This window comes from Heterodontus francisci, chromosome 4 (assembly GCF_036365525.1).
Source record: "Heterodontus francisci isolate sHetFra1 chromosome 4, sHetFra1.hap1, whole genome shotgun sequence".
In the NCBI taxonomy this organism is placed as follows: Eukaryota; Metazoa; Chordata; class Chondrichthyes; order Heterodontiformes; family Heterodontidae; genus Heterodontus; species Heterodontus francisci.
The window spans coordinates 122109914-122127855 of record NC_090374.1 but is presented as its reverse complement, the minus strand read 5'-3'; the positions used below and the strand labels follow the sequence as shown (position 1 = coordinate 122127855).

General features: G+C 42.3%; 1 protein-coding gene across 2 annotated transcripts in view; it reads left to right on the top strand.

Annotated features, from left to right (window-relative positions):
* fancc (FA complementation group C) overlaps positions 1–17942 on the top strand; it is a 221779-nt gene that overhangs the window by 47912 nt on the left and 155925 nt on the right. For both annotated transcript variants that reach the window (XM_068030085.1, XM_068030084.1), the window contains exon 4: positions 568–662. In XM_068030085.1, coding sequence (XP_067886186.1) covers positions 568–662 — 95 coding nt within the window. The remainder of the gene's footprint in view (positions 1–567; positions 663–17942) is intronic.

The window sequence follows — 17942 nt, the reverse complement described above, 5'->3', positions numbered from 1 at the left end:
CCTGTCCACTCAGAGTTCTCGTGCTGTAATCTGAATTGGAATAATTCATACGTATAACTTGTTAATGACAAAAGAGCAAAGCTTTTAAAACTTGGAGGCTCAGGAGTTGTCATTTTGATGTGAATGAACAAACCAAGTAGCTGTTTAAGATTCTACTCATCATTTGAACTTTAAGCCTATAACTGATGTGGATATGCATTTTTATTATTGATTCATACTTGTGTTGAAATTAGAAATAATTGTTAGATAATTACAATGAAGACTTTAGTGCAGCCAGTATTTAGATCTTCTGTAAGTTGCAGTGCAAATAATAAACCTATAATGTCATTTTCTTTTCAGTGAATATGTAATTTTTCTAGACAACCAGAATTTATATTTCTTTATATCATTGCTGCTTGTGATTTATGTTAAACTATTCGAATTCATATTGTTAAAGTGATATATGAAATGTAAGGAAGTTTCAGTGTACCATGAAAGTCCAGTGAAGATATTTTGCAGTAAGTGATTTACAAAGTACAGTCAACTTTATATTTAAACTGAGATCCTTATTGCTGTTTGTTAATACAGATGAGAGCCAGCAGAACCTGTTGCAGTGTTTGTGGTGTCTGTATAGTGCAGAACCTGAGAATGCTGTGGAACAGAAGGCCAATGAGTGGATATGGGTAAGATTATCTGACTGTTTCAACTAATGTAGGGTTGTGGTTGCAACGATGTTTAAATTTTCACCAGTAACTTATATGGGGTTCTGTCGATCTTACACTATAACTTCAGTGGGAAATCAGTGGCAATCCCAGAAAATGACCATTTACGGGATTTCTGCCGAAATAACGGCAGGAGATCAGGGAACCACTGCTGGAAATTTTACCCCGTATTTGTTTTAAAATGTGCCATAAGCATTTAATTACATTTCACTCCTCTCACTCTGCAAAAGTAAGCTGTTTCTCATTGAGATTTAGAAACCATAGTGGAGGTAGTTCTATATGCAATCAGTAATTTGTAATATTTATTATAACAAGAATAAACTATCTCTATAGTATAAGCTGATGTAAAAATGGTTGAATGCTTATTTTTCTAATTCAGTTTTGAAAATGTCCCACTGACTTTTTTTTAAAAGGGGACATTGTATTTTGCAAGCATTGCTTGTGAATATAAAATATTATCATGCAAAATGACCTGCACAGTAATTTTAATAGGCTCTTAAATCAACTGGTCAATGGGCCTCTGCTTGTTTTGGATTAAAGAAAACAGCCCACTGCGCTCTCTTTTTAATTCATTTGTGATAATTTTCATCTTTACTGGAAAAATTTATTTCATATAAAACACAAGCAAATCTTTCATTTAGTTTAGGAAAAAACTGATAACGGTTTAGATTTTAAAAAAATCTGATATGGTTTAAAAAGAGTTTTATAATTGACAGCATTGTGCTTTAATTAAATCTATTGGGCAGGATTTTGCCATCAGTCTTGAACAAATTGCACCAGCTGTTCAGTACACTTACACTTGCCGACAGACTTATCGCAAGGTTTTACACTGGAACATGCTGTGATTAGAAAGTCATTTTGGCACAGCACTCTCCACAGGGGATCTGGGGCCTGTACGAACAGGGTAAACACCTGTGTATCTCAACTAATCAGATTAAAGAATTGTTACTGAATAGCTCGGAATCTGAATCAGGAAGTGTAAGTTGGAATAGTTAATTCAATGTCAACTCAAGTGGAGAAAGTGAAATAAAGAGAGGGAAAGAACAATGGGGTTAAGAGTGAGAGGTAAAAGAGAGAAAGAAAAGTACAAAGGAGGTTTATTTAATTCTTTTTATTTTCTTAAATTTCTAATGGTAATTAAAATCTGAAGGAATGAAACTGCAACTTTTAAATTTCAATGCCAGAATGGTGGTTTGGCAGTAATTAAGGCATGTCACAGCATCAAAAATTCACTTTTACTGGAATGGACTAGCAACCTTTCTGTTGTGTTTAGTGTCTACCTATTATATAAATACCACAGCTTCATGCTGTTCCATGTGTTTGAATGCCTAAGTCTCTCGTCTAGTTACAGGTGTAACAAAGCTTCTGGAGGCGTAGGGACACCTGGACAATAGCTTCCTGATTTTTGTGTTTAACTGCATATGTGTGATTGCTGGAAGTTGCTGTCCAATTTACACTTTTTAATTACTGTGTGTGCTGATAGCCTCTCCATTGTTTTTGCCACAAAATCTGGGCCAAAGTTAGGTATCCAGCTAACGTCAGGGAATGTGCTTAAAAGTCCATTTGTCCTCAGCTAACATAAAATTTATAATGTAGTGGCTGCTATCTTGGTATTAAAGTGAAGATACATTCCTACAACATCTATGGATTGGTTATATTATGTTGTAATTTTAATTAATATGTAACATCTTATGCTTATAGAATAACATTTTGGCTTCTGTAGCCCACACCCCAACTTCAAATAAACTGAGGAAGGAGACTTTTTATTTACATAACAAAAAAGTGAATTGGCACTTGTGGAGCAACATCAAACATTCTGATATTAATAAAGGCAACTGCTCATTCTCCTTGTCACTTGCTGACCTTAGAGCATTTATGGCCTCGTTAACCTGCATTTTTATGAAATGAACCTACCCCAATGTTATTTAATAATCAGAAAGGCCTATTAACTTCCTAGTCATAAATCAAAAGTTGAAAATTTACAAGGCATAATTTGTTTTGATGTATTGGATGTCCTCTTGTGTGGTCTTTATTGCAGACATCATGTTGTGATGTGCAGTACCTCAGTTTTGAATTTTCATGAGTGGTGTTTGCATTATGTTTATTGTTTAGAGTTGGGTTATACTCTTGACCCTACTTGTAATTATTTCACTTTCTGTTGGTTTCTTTGTCTCATTGTTGATTGCTATTCCAAATATTATGAAATGAAAGCTGGTGTTTTTACTATTGTTGCCACTTAAAGCTAATTATAAAATGATATTTCACCCACTCTTTTTTATTGCACCCTAAAACATTTTCATTTTGTGAAATTAAAATGCAGTGGTTTCAAACAATATAGGAATTTATGAAGTAGTCAAAAATAAAATCCAAGTAAGTATAGTACACCTTGGTATTTACTGCTTGTTATGATCTTGATTTAAATAATACTGGGCTTTTTTGTATAACAATTTATTTATTCACCATGTATTTGTCATTAAACTCAAGGTACCTATCTTTGATATGCTATTCCATCAATCAAATCTTAAGCATAAAAAATGTCGGCTTTGGTTTTAGCTTTCAGATTCCAACCAGAGAACGTTTTCCCTCCTCTCTCCATTTCTGTTAATACTGGGTAATAGGTTTCCACAGTCAAAATACTTTTTTTTTAAAAAAAAGCGTCTATTCTGTCGTGGGTAAAGAGAAATGTTCTTGCTGATCACTTTGATGGAGACTATTGCGATGCATAACATGATCTTTGAAGCATATGCAACACAAAATAATATTCTTAAGTTACTAGGCGAATATGATGCTGAAGTATATGCAGTAGCCACAACACACAGACCACTCTGAAGAGATAGTTAATACAGTAATTACACTGTGGATTGGAGACTACTACTGGTAAATATTAGTGTTCAACTTCTCTTTAATCACCAGCTTCCCATTAGTGGGTGGTCAAGTGTCTATATAAATTTCAAAGTAATCTGACTAATCTGTTTCCCATATAGCAGTGGATATAATGCAGGGCGGATGTGAATGGTATCATTAGATACTTTATTACTTTTCTTACTTGAAGGTTAAATACATATGATAGTTTGAGGTTATAAATGAACTGACCTAGATTGTGAAATCTCATCTATGCTGCATTAGTTATATATTTTGCCAATTATTTGCTTTTATTCAAATGCGTTTGTAAATAATAATCTCCTCGGGTCACATGTTTTGGATCCTGTGATGACTATAAACTCAAACAATTTGATACTAATAGAAAAGTTAGAGGGATTTTCTATGTGAGAAGGTTTTAAAACATAGTTTCAATCTATGTGCTTTATGCAATCATATCAAAAGATTAGTGTTTACTGTGTGGAGTATCATTTTTTCCTGTGGTGCTTGCAACGATGCAGACTGCTAAAATGCTATTAAATAACCGAAACCCCGCACAATTCCGGATCTGCATATGTTCCCTCTTGTATGAAATTTGAGATTTTAAATCATATCTGAAATTTGTTATTTACACTCAAGCCCATTGTGTAGTGACTGCATTGGTTATCACATTAGAATTTTCTATCTATTCTGTGGGTACTACACTCATTTAGTTTTTTTTTGTGCAGTGATTGACATCAAGCTCAATGCATACGCTGGGATTATGGAGATTAAAAGATGAATAACTTTTCTCTATGACCTCCGTTTTTTTTTCTATGGGACTATGAAAAATTATTAATTGTCATATCTATCTAGATAACTAAAGGTTGTATGTCTGGCATGGGAAAGTGTCAGTAAGCTTGTCAGGTATGCCAGTTGGCTTAAATGCTTCATTCACAAAAAAATACAACCAATTAAAAAATCTTATCAAAATCACTATCACTTTTATATCAGTTTACTAATCCAATAAAAGCCTTTTTGAGTGACCATATTTTTATGAAAACATAAAATATACAGCAAATCATTAAACAGAATTCCACATTGATTTACCAATTCCACCTTCTGATCCCTCAAACTGCATCTTGTATATGGTACACACCGCTGCCACTGTGCGCCGGTGGTGGAGGAAGTGAATGTTTAAGGCAGTGGATGGTGTGCCAGTCAAGCAGGCTGCTTTGTCTTGTATAGTGTTGAGCTTCTTGAGTGTTGGAGCTGCATTCATCCAGGCAAATGGAGAGCATTTTATCACACTCCTGACTTCTGCCTTGTCGATGGTGGACAGGCTTTGGGGAGTCAGGAGGTGAGTTATTCGCCACAGAATTCCCAGCCTCTGACCTGCTTTTGTAGTCACAGTATTTATATGGCTGGCCCAGTTAAGTTTCTGATCAACGGTAACACCCAGGAGTTTGCTGGTGGGGGATTCAGTGATGGTAATGCCATTGAATGTCAAGCAGAATGGTTAGATTCTCGCTTGTTGGTGATGGCCTGGCATTTGTGTGGCATGACTGTTACTTGCCTCTTAGGCCAAGCCTGAATGTTGTCCAGGTCTTGCTGCATGTGGACACAGACTGCTTCAGTTTCTGAGGAGTCACGACTGGTACTGAACACTGCAATCATCAGCGAACATCCCCACTTCTGACCTTATGGAGTGAAGGTCATTGATGAAGTAGCTGAAGATGGTTGGGCCTAGGACACGACCCTGAGGAAGTCCTGTAGCGATAAAAATACCCAGATATTGTGCGAAACAATGCTAATGACACAGCACATGGGATACCTTCTGGCACAATGCATGCATAAAGCTTTTGGGGAAAAAAATGTTTTGACTGTGCCAACATAATTCAGGTTTGATCCTTTTCTCCCTAAGCCTCTTGAGTTGCGAATGTTCCAATGTGAATCATGCAAACCAAAGGACTGTTGGTCTGAAAAGCCTCAGGTATGGATTTAGCTTTAATCCTTGGGCTGGTGTGCATCTGATTATCACAATCTTTGGTAGTCTTTTGTAAATAGAGCTTATGAAATATATGGAGAGAAAGGGTAGCGATAGAGAAAAAAGTGGAGAATTGGATAAAGATAAATAAATGGAGAGAGAACGAGTCAAGGCCATATTAGGAGGCCAGAGAGGGAACCTCCTATAAACCATTGCCATAGTAGATATGGTGGTAATTATTTTTCCCAAAGTAGTGTTTCTACCAGTTTTAGTTTGTTAGAATGCTTAGAATTACAGTCCAATACTTCATGCAGTGAGAAGCCTCGTGGCTATTTACAATGTCTTTCTGTTGCGAAGGGAAAATTAAAATCTATGGAAAGCATATTTGGCAATGTTTAATGTCCAGTTCCAAACTTTAACCAACTTAATTTCTGTAATACTCTAAGTGCACACTGGTGGTACAACAGTTGAAGACCTGTTCACTGTGCTGTAGCTCTAATCTTGTAAATCTCCTGTTATAAATGATTACAGTTTAACTGCTTTCCCTCTAAGCTTAGCTGTTGCTTGCTATTCTTCTGCTACTGTCTGTAGTTTTGTTAGTTTAAATATGTTATCAAATGCAACTGGGTATCTGATGTAATTTTTTTGCATCAGGCAGAGTCATGGCAATATTAACACTTTTGGAAAAAACATGGGTTATTAAAAAATATGCAGCTTATAAAGTGGAGGCTGGTATAATGTTTGTGAACATTTACAGCAAAATATAATTTTACAAATCAAAGAGAGAAAAGAAACCTGACATGCCACATGACATGTGGGACAAAGAAAAAGCAGTCCAGACCCAGTTTCAGGAGATGACCTCATGTTATAAATGAGCTCTGGACATTCATGCTTTAAGACACAGAAGGATGGCAGGATGTGGCAGCACATAAAAACAAGTTATTACTTGACTACAAGACATTTGTGGTGGAGGGCTATAAATTTTAAACATATGTGGTTTTTTCATCATGTGTGTTGAAGGTTTAATGAACAAGTGAAACATAATTAAATAAGGATTGAGGTACAGTTCTTCCATCACATTGTCTGGACACTGTATTTAAAAAAAAAATGATTAGATTTAGTTATAAACAGCTCATAATGACGATTTAGTTGGATAGTGAAATATTTTGTGTCTAGGTTTGTCTGTTTCTGCACTAGCTCATGTTCCCTTTTTGGCCAAAATATTTAATGAATTTTATCATTGCACGAATGAATACAACTTTTAAAGGGTCCTTAATGTCTTCCTTTGCATCCTCTTTTAATTCTTTGTAAATTCCTGGGCATCCTCCCCTTTTCTTTATTGTGAGCACTTTGCTCTTCACTTTACTTTCCCAGTCCTGTTGGTGCTCTGGAGAAATAGAGTGGCAATTTACTTCTAAGAGCTGTTCATTGAACTTCCAGCTCTGCTGTTCAGCACACCATCAACTTTCCTGCTCCCACCCCATTTTCCACTGTCTGCAACTCAGATTTCCTGAGGGATGGGGATGGTGGGAGGTGGGGTGTGTTTACTGTTGGAGTTTTGTGGAACTCCATGGCTGAGGCTCTGATCATTCAGGTGTCCCAGGATTTCTGTCATGTAACGTTCACATTTGCACTGAGACCCTTGAATTTTCCCCATGACCAAGCACTTTTATGAGGTGAGGAAAATAAACATAAGCAGGAGATGGCACAGTCTCCTGAAGAAATGGTAAACAAAGTAAAAACATTGTGGCAGGGGTGGTGGGTTGGTGAGTTACTGTAGGAAAAGAGAGACAGCACAATGGGCGGCGCAGTGGTTAGCACCGCAGCCTCACAGCTCCAGTGACCCAGGTTCAATTCTGGGTACTGCCTGTGTGGAGTTTGCAAGTTCTCCCTGTGTCTGCGTGGGTTTCCTCCGGGTGCTCCGGTTTCCTCCCACATGCCAAAGACTTGCAGGTTGATAGGTAAATTGGCCATTATAAATTGCCCCTAGTATAGGTAGGTGATGGGGACAGGTGGGGATGTGGTAGATTAGTATAAATGGGTGGTTGATGGTCGGCACAGACTCGGTGGGCCGAAGGGCCTGTTTCAGTGCTGTATCTCTAAATAAAAAATAAATAAAAAAATAAAAAACATTATTCTCTGCCAACAGTTACACTACTTTCAATGTAGAAGACATGAGTACCATCAGGCTTGGCACCGCAAACGGTGACCCACCTCTACGATCACTCTAAGTTTATCTTCCAAATGACCAGTTAGCTCAGTCCCACCATTAAGAAATCTTTGCACAAATCCCTATTGCCCCTCTGTCACAACACCCCACCTCCCCCCCCCCCCCCCCCCCCCCCCCATCCCAACACACACATTCACTTCTGCGCCTTTCACAGTTTCTTTTGGCCTATTGATGTAAAGACCTACATGAACCACTGCAAGGTGTCCAAGACCACTCCAGGTCCCAAATGCAGGCAGACCATATCTGACTAACATTGCAATGAAAAAGCTCACTGAAAGCTTTCTAGTAACTGTCCAGAATATGAATGCAGAAATCAGTGAACTTAGTGTGCATGCCTGATGGAACAGCAAATAAAAGATAACTAAACCCGCACTGCTAAAGCATCGATACAAGCGATCGATAATAACTTGCCCTAGGCTGACAATGATGGGAATTTTAATCTGGAGAAGCGTGTGGGTTTGGGTGCGGTTGGCTGGCTAAAACTGTCAGCGTGTCGGAAAGCCAGCTCCAACCCTTTGACTTCTGAGATTAACTCGAGCATAGGCTGCTTGCATGCAACCCCCTCGGGAGAGGCAGATTGTCTATTAACATATGCTAATGTTCAATTATACTTCAACTCACTTTTAAATTTAGCGGTGCATCGATAGGTTTCCCAGGCTTCCTGAAAATTATCTGATGGCAAGGCCAGAGTGGCAATTGATGGGGATGAATCAAACTCTAGGAAATACTGCAATGCGCACTCAGTATTATGCTTTCTTGCCTGCTTGTGAGCAAGAGCATGTTTACAGTAGTTTTGCTGAATGATTGAGAAAACTTTCAAAGTGCAGAAATTAATCAAGTCATATCAAGATGGGTAGCACTTTGGCTGCATTAGATTGGATCTCAGACATGGATCAGTATGACCAGCACCAGCCTGGTGTTCAGAGACCTGTAGCTGGACAGCAAAGTGGGAAGCAGCTTGCAGGAAGCACTACCTACGACACAGGGTGAAAGGCAGAAACTGAGTTTCCTTGACATCTCTGACCAGCCGTGTCTCAGGAGGCTCAGGTTGTCACGTCGGGTGGTGGCAGACATCTGCAGCCTCCTAGAAGACTTTCTCCCTGCTGTATGTGGTGACTATGTACTACCCGTGGCTGTTAAAGTTACCACTGACCTTGACTTTTTTTGCCACTGAATCCTTCCAAGGCTGTACCGGAGACCTACCATTATGATAGCTTTTTCCCTGATGACATCAGCCAGAATGGTGATGCTTGGGTTTGCAACTCTGGCTGGTTTCCCACAGTTGCCGGGTGTCATTGACTGTACAAGCGTGGCAATGTGGGCACACCTAGATTATCTAGAAATATTCCTCAACTGCAAGGGCTTTTACTCCATCACTGTGCAGCTGGTGTGCAACCACAAAGATATGACTGTGCATCAGACTCCCAGGGAGCTGCCTTGATGCTTTTGTCCAGCGGCAGTCGAAGCTCCCCGATGTCTTTGGACCCGCAAGCACACTTGCAGGGTGGCTGCTAGGAGTCATACTTTGCTGGTGCCACCCTTCAGGAACCCGAAGAATGAAGTCCAATAGCGCTACAATGAAAGCCATATAACCACCAGATGTGTGATTGACCAAGTCATTGGCTTGTTGAAGATGCGCTTCAGACGCCTAGACAGATCCGGATGGTATGGTTCATTATGGTCTTCGAGTGGTCATGGTTTTCTGTGCTCTGCAGTGTTGTGCAGCAGTGCAGTTTGGACTTGTAGGAGGAACAAGGTGAAGAGCACAGAATGGCTTTGGATAATTTGGAGGTGGAGGAGCAGAAGGAAGGTGATCAGGACAATGCACATTGCTGCTAGGGATGCCCTTATTAAGGCGAGGATCACTTAGGATGCACCAGTGGACCATGTCACAAGCACGTGCAACAGCTATTCTTCCTTCCCATCCCACAACCACCCCTTGAACATCCCCTACCTCCAAAATTGGGCCTTATAAATTCATGTCTTCCCATTCATTATCAAACAAGTTAAAAGGTGACTTGCCATCCAGCACTATAGAATGGATGTGACAGGAAAGTGATGCAAAATAACAATATTTGTGATGTAACTAAGTATCAGAAACTTAAGAACACCACATTTTTTCATACACTTATGTGCATACCCTTGTGCAAATACAAAGCCTTACCCTTCTGTTTCCTACTACTCCTACATGATGCAACACCTGGTTTGAGCAGAGGTAGGGGCAACCACTCTGATCCTTGCTCTGACTGTTGAGATATTCTTGGCGATGCCCTCTAAGTTTTGGAGCCTGTGAGGGCCCCAACGAAGACTGTTCCACCTGCACCTCTACAGGAGTGGACTCTGCCATCAGGAGACAAGGCAGCATGCGGGCTGCTGGTAGGGTGGCAACAGATGAGAATTGGATGCAATTTGAGTGGAGTTCCCACTTCCATGTCCTCTTTTTGTCATTATCCCTCTTATGGTTCAGCTGCACCTGATTGCTGCCATTCTGCTGGAGAACGCTTTGGTGTAGATCAATGTGGCTCTAAGGCCAAGGCTGAGGAACCTGTCATCCTATTTAAGATGGCAGATGTGTTGGCATCCAGAGTGTGCATGTGCATGGGCATGGTCAAGGCATGTAGGACTCAGTTGATAGCTGGGTTTAATGTTCCTCTGAGTGGGCCATCCTATCTATGCAAGCCATCATCACAATGCCCTGTGATATCAACCCACTCATGTTTGAGGCAGACTCTTCCACTCTCTCTGCAATTGTCAGTGTGCTTGGAAGGCTTGTCAGTGTATCTCTCATTCTCTGCTGCTGCTCAGTGATTTTCTGTTTTATCAACAGCACCAAGGGTACACCCAGTGCCTAGTAACATTCAAGCAACACAAGGGCCAGGCAAAAATCAACTCCCAACAAAAGTGAATCTAATCATCTCTCCTTGATGTTCAACAGTAATACCATCGCTGAATCCCCCACCATCAACATCCTGCGGGTCACTATTGACCAGAAACTTAACTGGACCAGACATATAAATACTGTGACTACAAGAGCAGGCTAAAGAATTCTGCAGTGAGGAACTCTCCTCCTGACTCCCCAGTGCCTGTCCACCATCTATAAGGCACAAGTCAGGAATGTGATGGAATACTCTTCACTTGCCTATATGAGTACAGCTCCCAACAACACTCAAGAAGCTCGACACTATCTAAGATAAAGCGTCCAGCTTGATCAGCGCCCATCCACCACTTTAAACATTCACTACCTCCACCACTGGCGCACCATGTATGCGGTGTGTACCATCTACAAGATGCGCTGCAGCAACTTGCAAAGGCTCCTTCAACAACGCCTTTCAAACCTGCGACCTCTACCACCCAGAAGCACAAGGGCAGTAGACGCATGGGAACGTCGTCCCCTGCAAACTCCCTTCCAAGTCACACATCATCCTGACTTGGAACTAATTTGCCGTTCTTTCACTGTCGCTGGATCAAAATCCTGGAACTCCCTTCCTAACAGCAATGTTGGTGTACCTACATCCCAAGGACTACAGCGATTCAAGAAGGCATCTCACCACCATCTTCTCAAGGACAATTAGGGATGGGCAATAAATGCTGGCATTGCCAGTGATGCTGACATGAACATTTAAAAAAAATCTGTGTCCAGCTGAGCAGAGCTTGGAGAGGGCTGCACCCTCCGACATGAACTGTCCTCTGCTATCACTGTCACCACCACCTGCTCTTACTCACTTGTGAAGTGTGAGTCACCATCTGAAAACCCAACTAGCTACCTTACGGTCCCACTGAAGTGCAAATATCTGAGCTGGTGCATGGTATAACTGAGTGCTGTGGCTATGGATGAACTGGGCTTCTCTGAGGAATCATCGTCTGTGTCTGTTGCATGTGGAAAGGCCCTGTCAGATAAAATATTTGTTAGTTCTGGCAAGGTAAGAATATATTGCAAGTTTTCATTATGAAGATGATATTCTACTTGCTGTTTGAAATCAAGTCAACATGACTGAATGCAGTCTGGCATGGGTGGCTGATATTTAATTGTGTCACCAGGTAGCTGGGAGTTCCCCATCTCCGGTGGCCAGGCACATTGAGCCTCCGCTGATTTCCAGTGCCGCCTCCTCTGTGCTAATCAGTTGAGATGTTTGGAGGATCACCTCCAGTTCTCTCCCACACCCTTGTGTTCTGTTCTTTATTCTCTTGAAAGTTCTGTTCTTTCACAACAATCAGTGAGTGTAATGGTATGTGTTTACCTAATGGATACAGTGCATTTGGTGAGGGTGACTTTGAAGGAGAGGCATGAAATTGTATGAGGATGTGTAGCAGTGGTGGATGATAGATGGACTGTGAGGAAGTGCATAGACCGAGAAGGATGGGTGCGTGCAAAGTAAATGAGTGTGAGGAGTGATGTGATGGAGTTGGCTTGAGAAGGCAGAGTGAGGGACTTTGGTAATGCGCAAAGCAGAATGTAGGTGAATGCGCCACTGTGTTCACCTTTCCTGACTTGGTTAGGTTATTAGAGCGCTTCCTGCACTGCATCCAGGAGTACAGCACAGTGCTCCTACTGCTGACCTCCTGTGCCATCTCCAGTTATACTGCCTTAGTGCCAGCAGCAGGCTTCTTCCTCCCTTGCTGGGAAACTACGGTGGGGGGGTATTTTATGCTTGCGTTGGGGGTCTCGACGTCGGGGGAAACCGATGCTGAGATCCCTGAGCCCGCTTCTAGGAAAGTCCAGCCGAATTTATTGACAGTCAGGCACTTAACTGGACAGTGGCAGGCCTTCCATAGGATTTAGGACCCCGTCGCTGCAGCGCTAGAGTGGAGCTGGTGGCTGCTGCTATAGCTGCAACGACCGGACACCGAGGAGTGGTGCTAGAACCAGGCTTAAGGTAGCTCGGGGCCGGAGGGATCTTGTGGGGTGGGAGTTGGGGTATAGTGGGGTCGACAGCAAGGGCGGGGGTGGCCCCCCTTCCCAATGCCGGGTCCCACGTTCAGAGACTAAATGCCTTTGAACGAGGGGTCCCCCATCCCCACCCCCAGAGCCGGGAAGCAGCCCTCACGGTTTTTCGTGCCATGCAGCGGCAGGGCTGCCCGCAGCACAGGTAATTGTGGCTGCGGTGGGAAGAGGCCCTTAATTGGGTGTTAATTGCCCAGTTAAGGACCTCAGTTGAAGGTAGGGCGGGAAGGCCGTTGACAGACTTTCACGCTCAGACTAAACTTCGGAGGCAGGATGGTGGTGGATGCCCCCGCCACCATCCCACCTGATTTAAATGCTCTCCCTGCCTCCAAACACGCCCCGGGGGTGAGCATAAAATTGCACCCAGTATGTCCCTTTGGGTCCTCACAGACCTCAGCGGCATATCAAAGAAAGTGTCCGTTAAAGCAGGGTGAGCCTTTGCATGCCCTGATTCAAGTCCCATTTCAGAGACTGGAGCACAAAATCTATGCTGGCACTTCAGTAAAAACTGAGGGAGTGCTACACTCGGGTGCTGGCTTAAGGATGAGACGTTAAACTGAGATGTCTGCCCTCTTGGATGGACATAAAAGATTCCATGGCACTATTTCGAAGAAGAGCAGGGGAGCTTTCGCCAGTGTCCTGCCCAATATTTATCCTTCAACCAACATCACTCAAACAGGTTATCTGGTTATTATCTCATTGTTTGTGAGCACAAATCAGTTGCCACATTTCCTACATTACAATAGCGGTTACATTTTAAAAATGTATTCATTAAATTATTTAATGTAATAATTGGTTTGAGTGCGCTATTGAATGTCCTGAAGTTGTGAAAAGGTGTTATATAAATGCAATTTCTTTCATTCTTTATCAGTGAACCGAGACATGCATATAGCATAGGTAGGAGGACCTGAACATAAAATATCCCAGATGATGTACTGGTATATGTAAGCAGCAACCTAACCATTTCACTCTCCAATATCTTGGAAAACATTAAACATTTTGGATGATTCTGATTATAAATTCAGCTACTGTAAAGCAAAATATTTCGTTATTGGATAATTTGAAATGTGTTCTTTGCATTTTCTCATTGCACAAGTCACGAGCAAATATTTTTGTTCCTTTTACATGGGGTGTGGAAATAAAATTGTAGCAGCACACTTTAAAAAATGGGTAATTATTTAGCTTAATAATGGACTGATTTATTTCAACGTCGTTACATTTTTCTTATTTATAAGAAAAGTAAAAAAAAACTTACATTTATTTTGTGCTTTTCATGACCAAAGCACTTTACAGCTAATGAAGTACTTCATGAAGTGTAGTCACTGTTGTAATGTAGGAAACACAGCAGCCAATTTTCAACACAGCAAGCTCCCGCCAACAGCAAAATGATGATGACCAGATAATCTGTTTTTGTTTTGTTAATTGAGGGATAATTATTGGCCACGATACTGGGGATAACTCCCCTGCTCTTCTTTGAAGTAGTGCCATGGGATCTTTTACATCTAGCTGAGCAGACAGATGGGGCCTCAGTTTAACATCTCATCTGAAAGACAGCATCTTCAACAGTGCAGCAGTCTCAGTACCGTACTGGAGTGTCAACCTAAATTTTTGGACTCAAGCCCTGGAGTGGGACTTGAACCCACAACCTTGTGACTCAAAAGTGAGATTGCAACCCACAGAGCCACAGCTGACACTCCAAGCAAATATGTAGGATGGTTTTCAAAGAAATATCAAACTCTACTGGTGGTAGATAGATTCTTGATAGACAAGGGAGTCCAATGTTATGGGGGGCAAACAGGAAAATGGAATTGAGGCTACATTCAGAGCAGCCATTATCTTACCAATTGGCGGAGCAGGCACGCAATCAGCGTAAGCAACATGCTATAGGCGATCCCACAGCCAACAGATCAGATCTAAGCTCTGCAGTCCTGCCACATCTAGTCGTGAATGGCGATGGACAATTAAACAACTGACAGAAGGAGGTGGCTCCACAGTGACGCAGTGGTTAGCACCGCAGCCTCACAGCTCCAGCGACCCGGGTTCAGTTCTGGGTACTGCCTGTGCGGAGTTTGCAAGTTCTCCCTGTGACTGCGTGGGTTTCTGCCGGGTGCTCTGGTTTCCTCCCACAGCCAAAGACTTGCAGGTTAATAGGTAAATTGGCCGTTGTAAATTGCCCCTAGTGTAGGTAGGTGGTAGGGAATATGGGATTAATGTAGAATTAGTATAAATGGGTGGTTGTTGGTCGGCACAGACTCGGTGGGCCGAAGGGCCTGTTTCAGTGCTGTATCTCTAAATAAAATAAAATATCCCCATCTTTAACAATGGGGCAGCCCAGCACATCAGTACAAAAGACAACGCTGAAGCATTTGCATCCATCTTCAGCCAGAAGTGCCGAGTCGATGATCCATCTCGACCTCCTCCTCAGGCTCCCAGCATCACAGATGCCAGTCTTCAGCCAATCCGATTCACTTCATGTGATATCAAGAAACAACTGAAGGCACTGGATACTGCAAAGGCTATGGGCTCTGACAATATTCCAGCAAAAGGACTGAAGACTTGTGCTCCAGAACTAGCTGTGCCCCTAGCCAAGCTGTTCCAGTACAGCTACAATACTGGCGTCTGCCCGGCAATGTGGAAAATTGCCCAGGTATGTCCTGTGCACAAAAACCAGGACAAATTCAACCCGACCAATTACTGCTCTCTCAGTCTACTCCTGATCATCAGTAAAGTGATGGAAGGGGTTGTCAGTAGTTATATCAAGCAGCACTTGCTCAGCAATAACCTGCTCACTGACACTCAGTTTGGGTTCTGCCAGGGCCGGTCAGCTCCTGACCTCATTACAGGCTTGGTCCAAACATGGACAAAAGAGCTGAACTTCAGAGGTGAGGTGACAGTGACTGCCCTTGACATGAAGGCAGCATTTGACAGAGTATGGCATCAAGGAGGCCTAGCAAAACTAGAGTCAATGGGAATCGGGGAAGACTCTCTGCTGGTTGGAGTCATACCTCGCACAAAGGAAGATGGTTGTGGTTGTTGGAAGTCAATTATCTCAGTCCTAGGACATCACTGCAGGAGTTCCTCAGGGTAGTGTCCTGGACTCAACCATCTTCAGCTGCTTCATCAATGACCTTCCCTCCATCATAAGGTCAGACATGGGAATGTTCGCTGATCATTGCACAATGTTCACCATTTACGACTCCTCAGATACTGAAGCAGCCCATGTCCATATGCAGCAAGACCTAGACAACATTCAGGCTTGGGCTGGTAAGTGGCAAGTAACATTCGCGCCACACAAGTGCCAGGCAATGACCATCTCAAACAAGAGAGAATCTAACCATCTCCCTTTGACGTTCAATGGCATTATCCCATTGCTGAATCCCCCACTATCAGCATCCTGGGGGTCACCATTGACCAGAAACTGAACTGGACCAGCCACATAAATGCTGCGGCTACAAGAGCAGGACAGAGGGATAGGACGTAACCAGGGATGGTGATGGAGGAGTCTGGGACATTGACTATCAGGTATCATTCAGTAAGTATGACTATGTCAGGCTGTTGCTTGACTAGCTGTTAGTGAGAAGGACTTTGCAGGACAGACTGGGCTCGGTGTGCATTTGTTTCCAGTGTCTGGGTTGATTCCAGGTTTGTAGTGTAAATATAGCATTTATTTATTTATTTATTTAGAGATACAGCACTGAAACAGGCCCTTCAGCCCACCGAGTCTGTGCCGACCATCAACCACCCATTTATACTAATCCTACATTAATTCCATATTCCTACCACATCCCCACCTGTCCCTATATTTCCCTACCACCTACCTACACTAGGGGCAATTTATAATGGCCAATTTACCTATCAACCTGCAAGTCTTTGGCATGTGGGAGGAAACCGGAGCACCCGGAGGAAACCCACGCAGACACGGGGAGAACTTGCAAACTCCACACAGGCAGTACCCAGAATTGAACCCGGGTCGCTGGAGCTGTGAGGCTGCGGTGCTAACCACTGTGCCACTGTGCCGCCCAATTATGTTCCTGATTGGGGTACTGTTAGGAATGTTACTTTACAAAACCTCAAATTTAATCACAAGTATTATTAAAGAGTCTACTAAATAGTAACATGAGCAAGTAGATTGTTCCTGTTTCCAAAAATGCCACAAACTTTGGTTATCCTTCAGGTCAAACGTGGCACCTTAACCGTGTAATGATCTGGATCATTTAATTTTGCATGGTTCCCATCAATGCCACTACTTGGTTCCTCGACACATATGTTTTGCAGCATGAAGCTGGCCTTGCTATTTGCTCTTTTCTTTCTATTGCCTCCCCCTTTCCACACAAGGTGGGCTGCCCTGTGGTTGCCGATGCAGCAGTCATTCTGAGGAACTGGCTAAACTTGATTGAGTGCAAATACATTTTAAATGACAGTCAAAACTGTGTTTCAGAATAGTGTTCCTTTTTTGTATACAGTATGTATAGCAGTAGGCAGCTCTGTTTAATTCTATGAAAGAACCTTTGTGCAGTGATTGATGGAACTTATTGAACTACAATCAGTGTGGGTTTGTTCAGTAAAACTGACATGGGGCTGTTTCCTTAGAAGCCAGAAGCCAACTAACTTCTCCTGTGTTTAGTCTCTGGCGATGTTCCCCACTGCTTAGGCAATTTGGAGTCGGGGAGTCCAGCAATAAAATAAGCCTGTCTTGATGTGTGCATTTTCACATTGCTCACCTACTGTTCCACCAAGCAACAAGGTTAATTTGTTGCTATTGTGGGGAAAAAAAAGCAAAAAACAAATCACTGTTCTACTCAACACTCCTTGCCTTTCACTCTACCTCCCAAAACTACTGGCTGTTTTTAATAAACTGCCAGTATTTTTTTTGACCAAGATTACTTTTTTTCGTTGTAAATTTCTGCCAAATACCCTTAGTTTCACAGCATACATAGAATTTACGGCACAGCAACAGGCCATTTGCCCCAGCTAGTCTATGACCGTGTTTATGCTCCGCACAAGCCTCCTCCCAACCTGCTTCATCTAACCTTATCAGCATATTGTTCCATTTCTTTCTCCCTCATAACTTATCTAGCTTTCCCTTAAATTCATCTGTGCTTCTTACCTCAACCACTCCATGTGGTTGCAAGTTTCACATTCTCACCACTAATACAAAAGCAGCTTTGATGAAAGGCCACAGACCTGAAATATTAACTGTTTATTTCTCCACAGATGCTTCCAGACCTGCTGAGTATTTCCAGC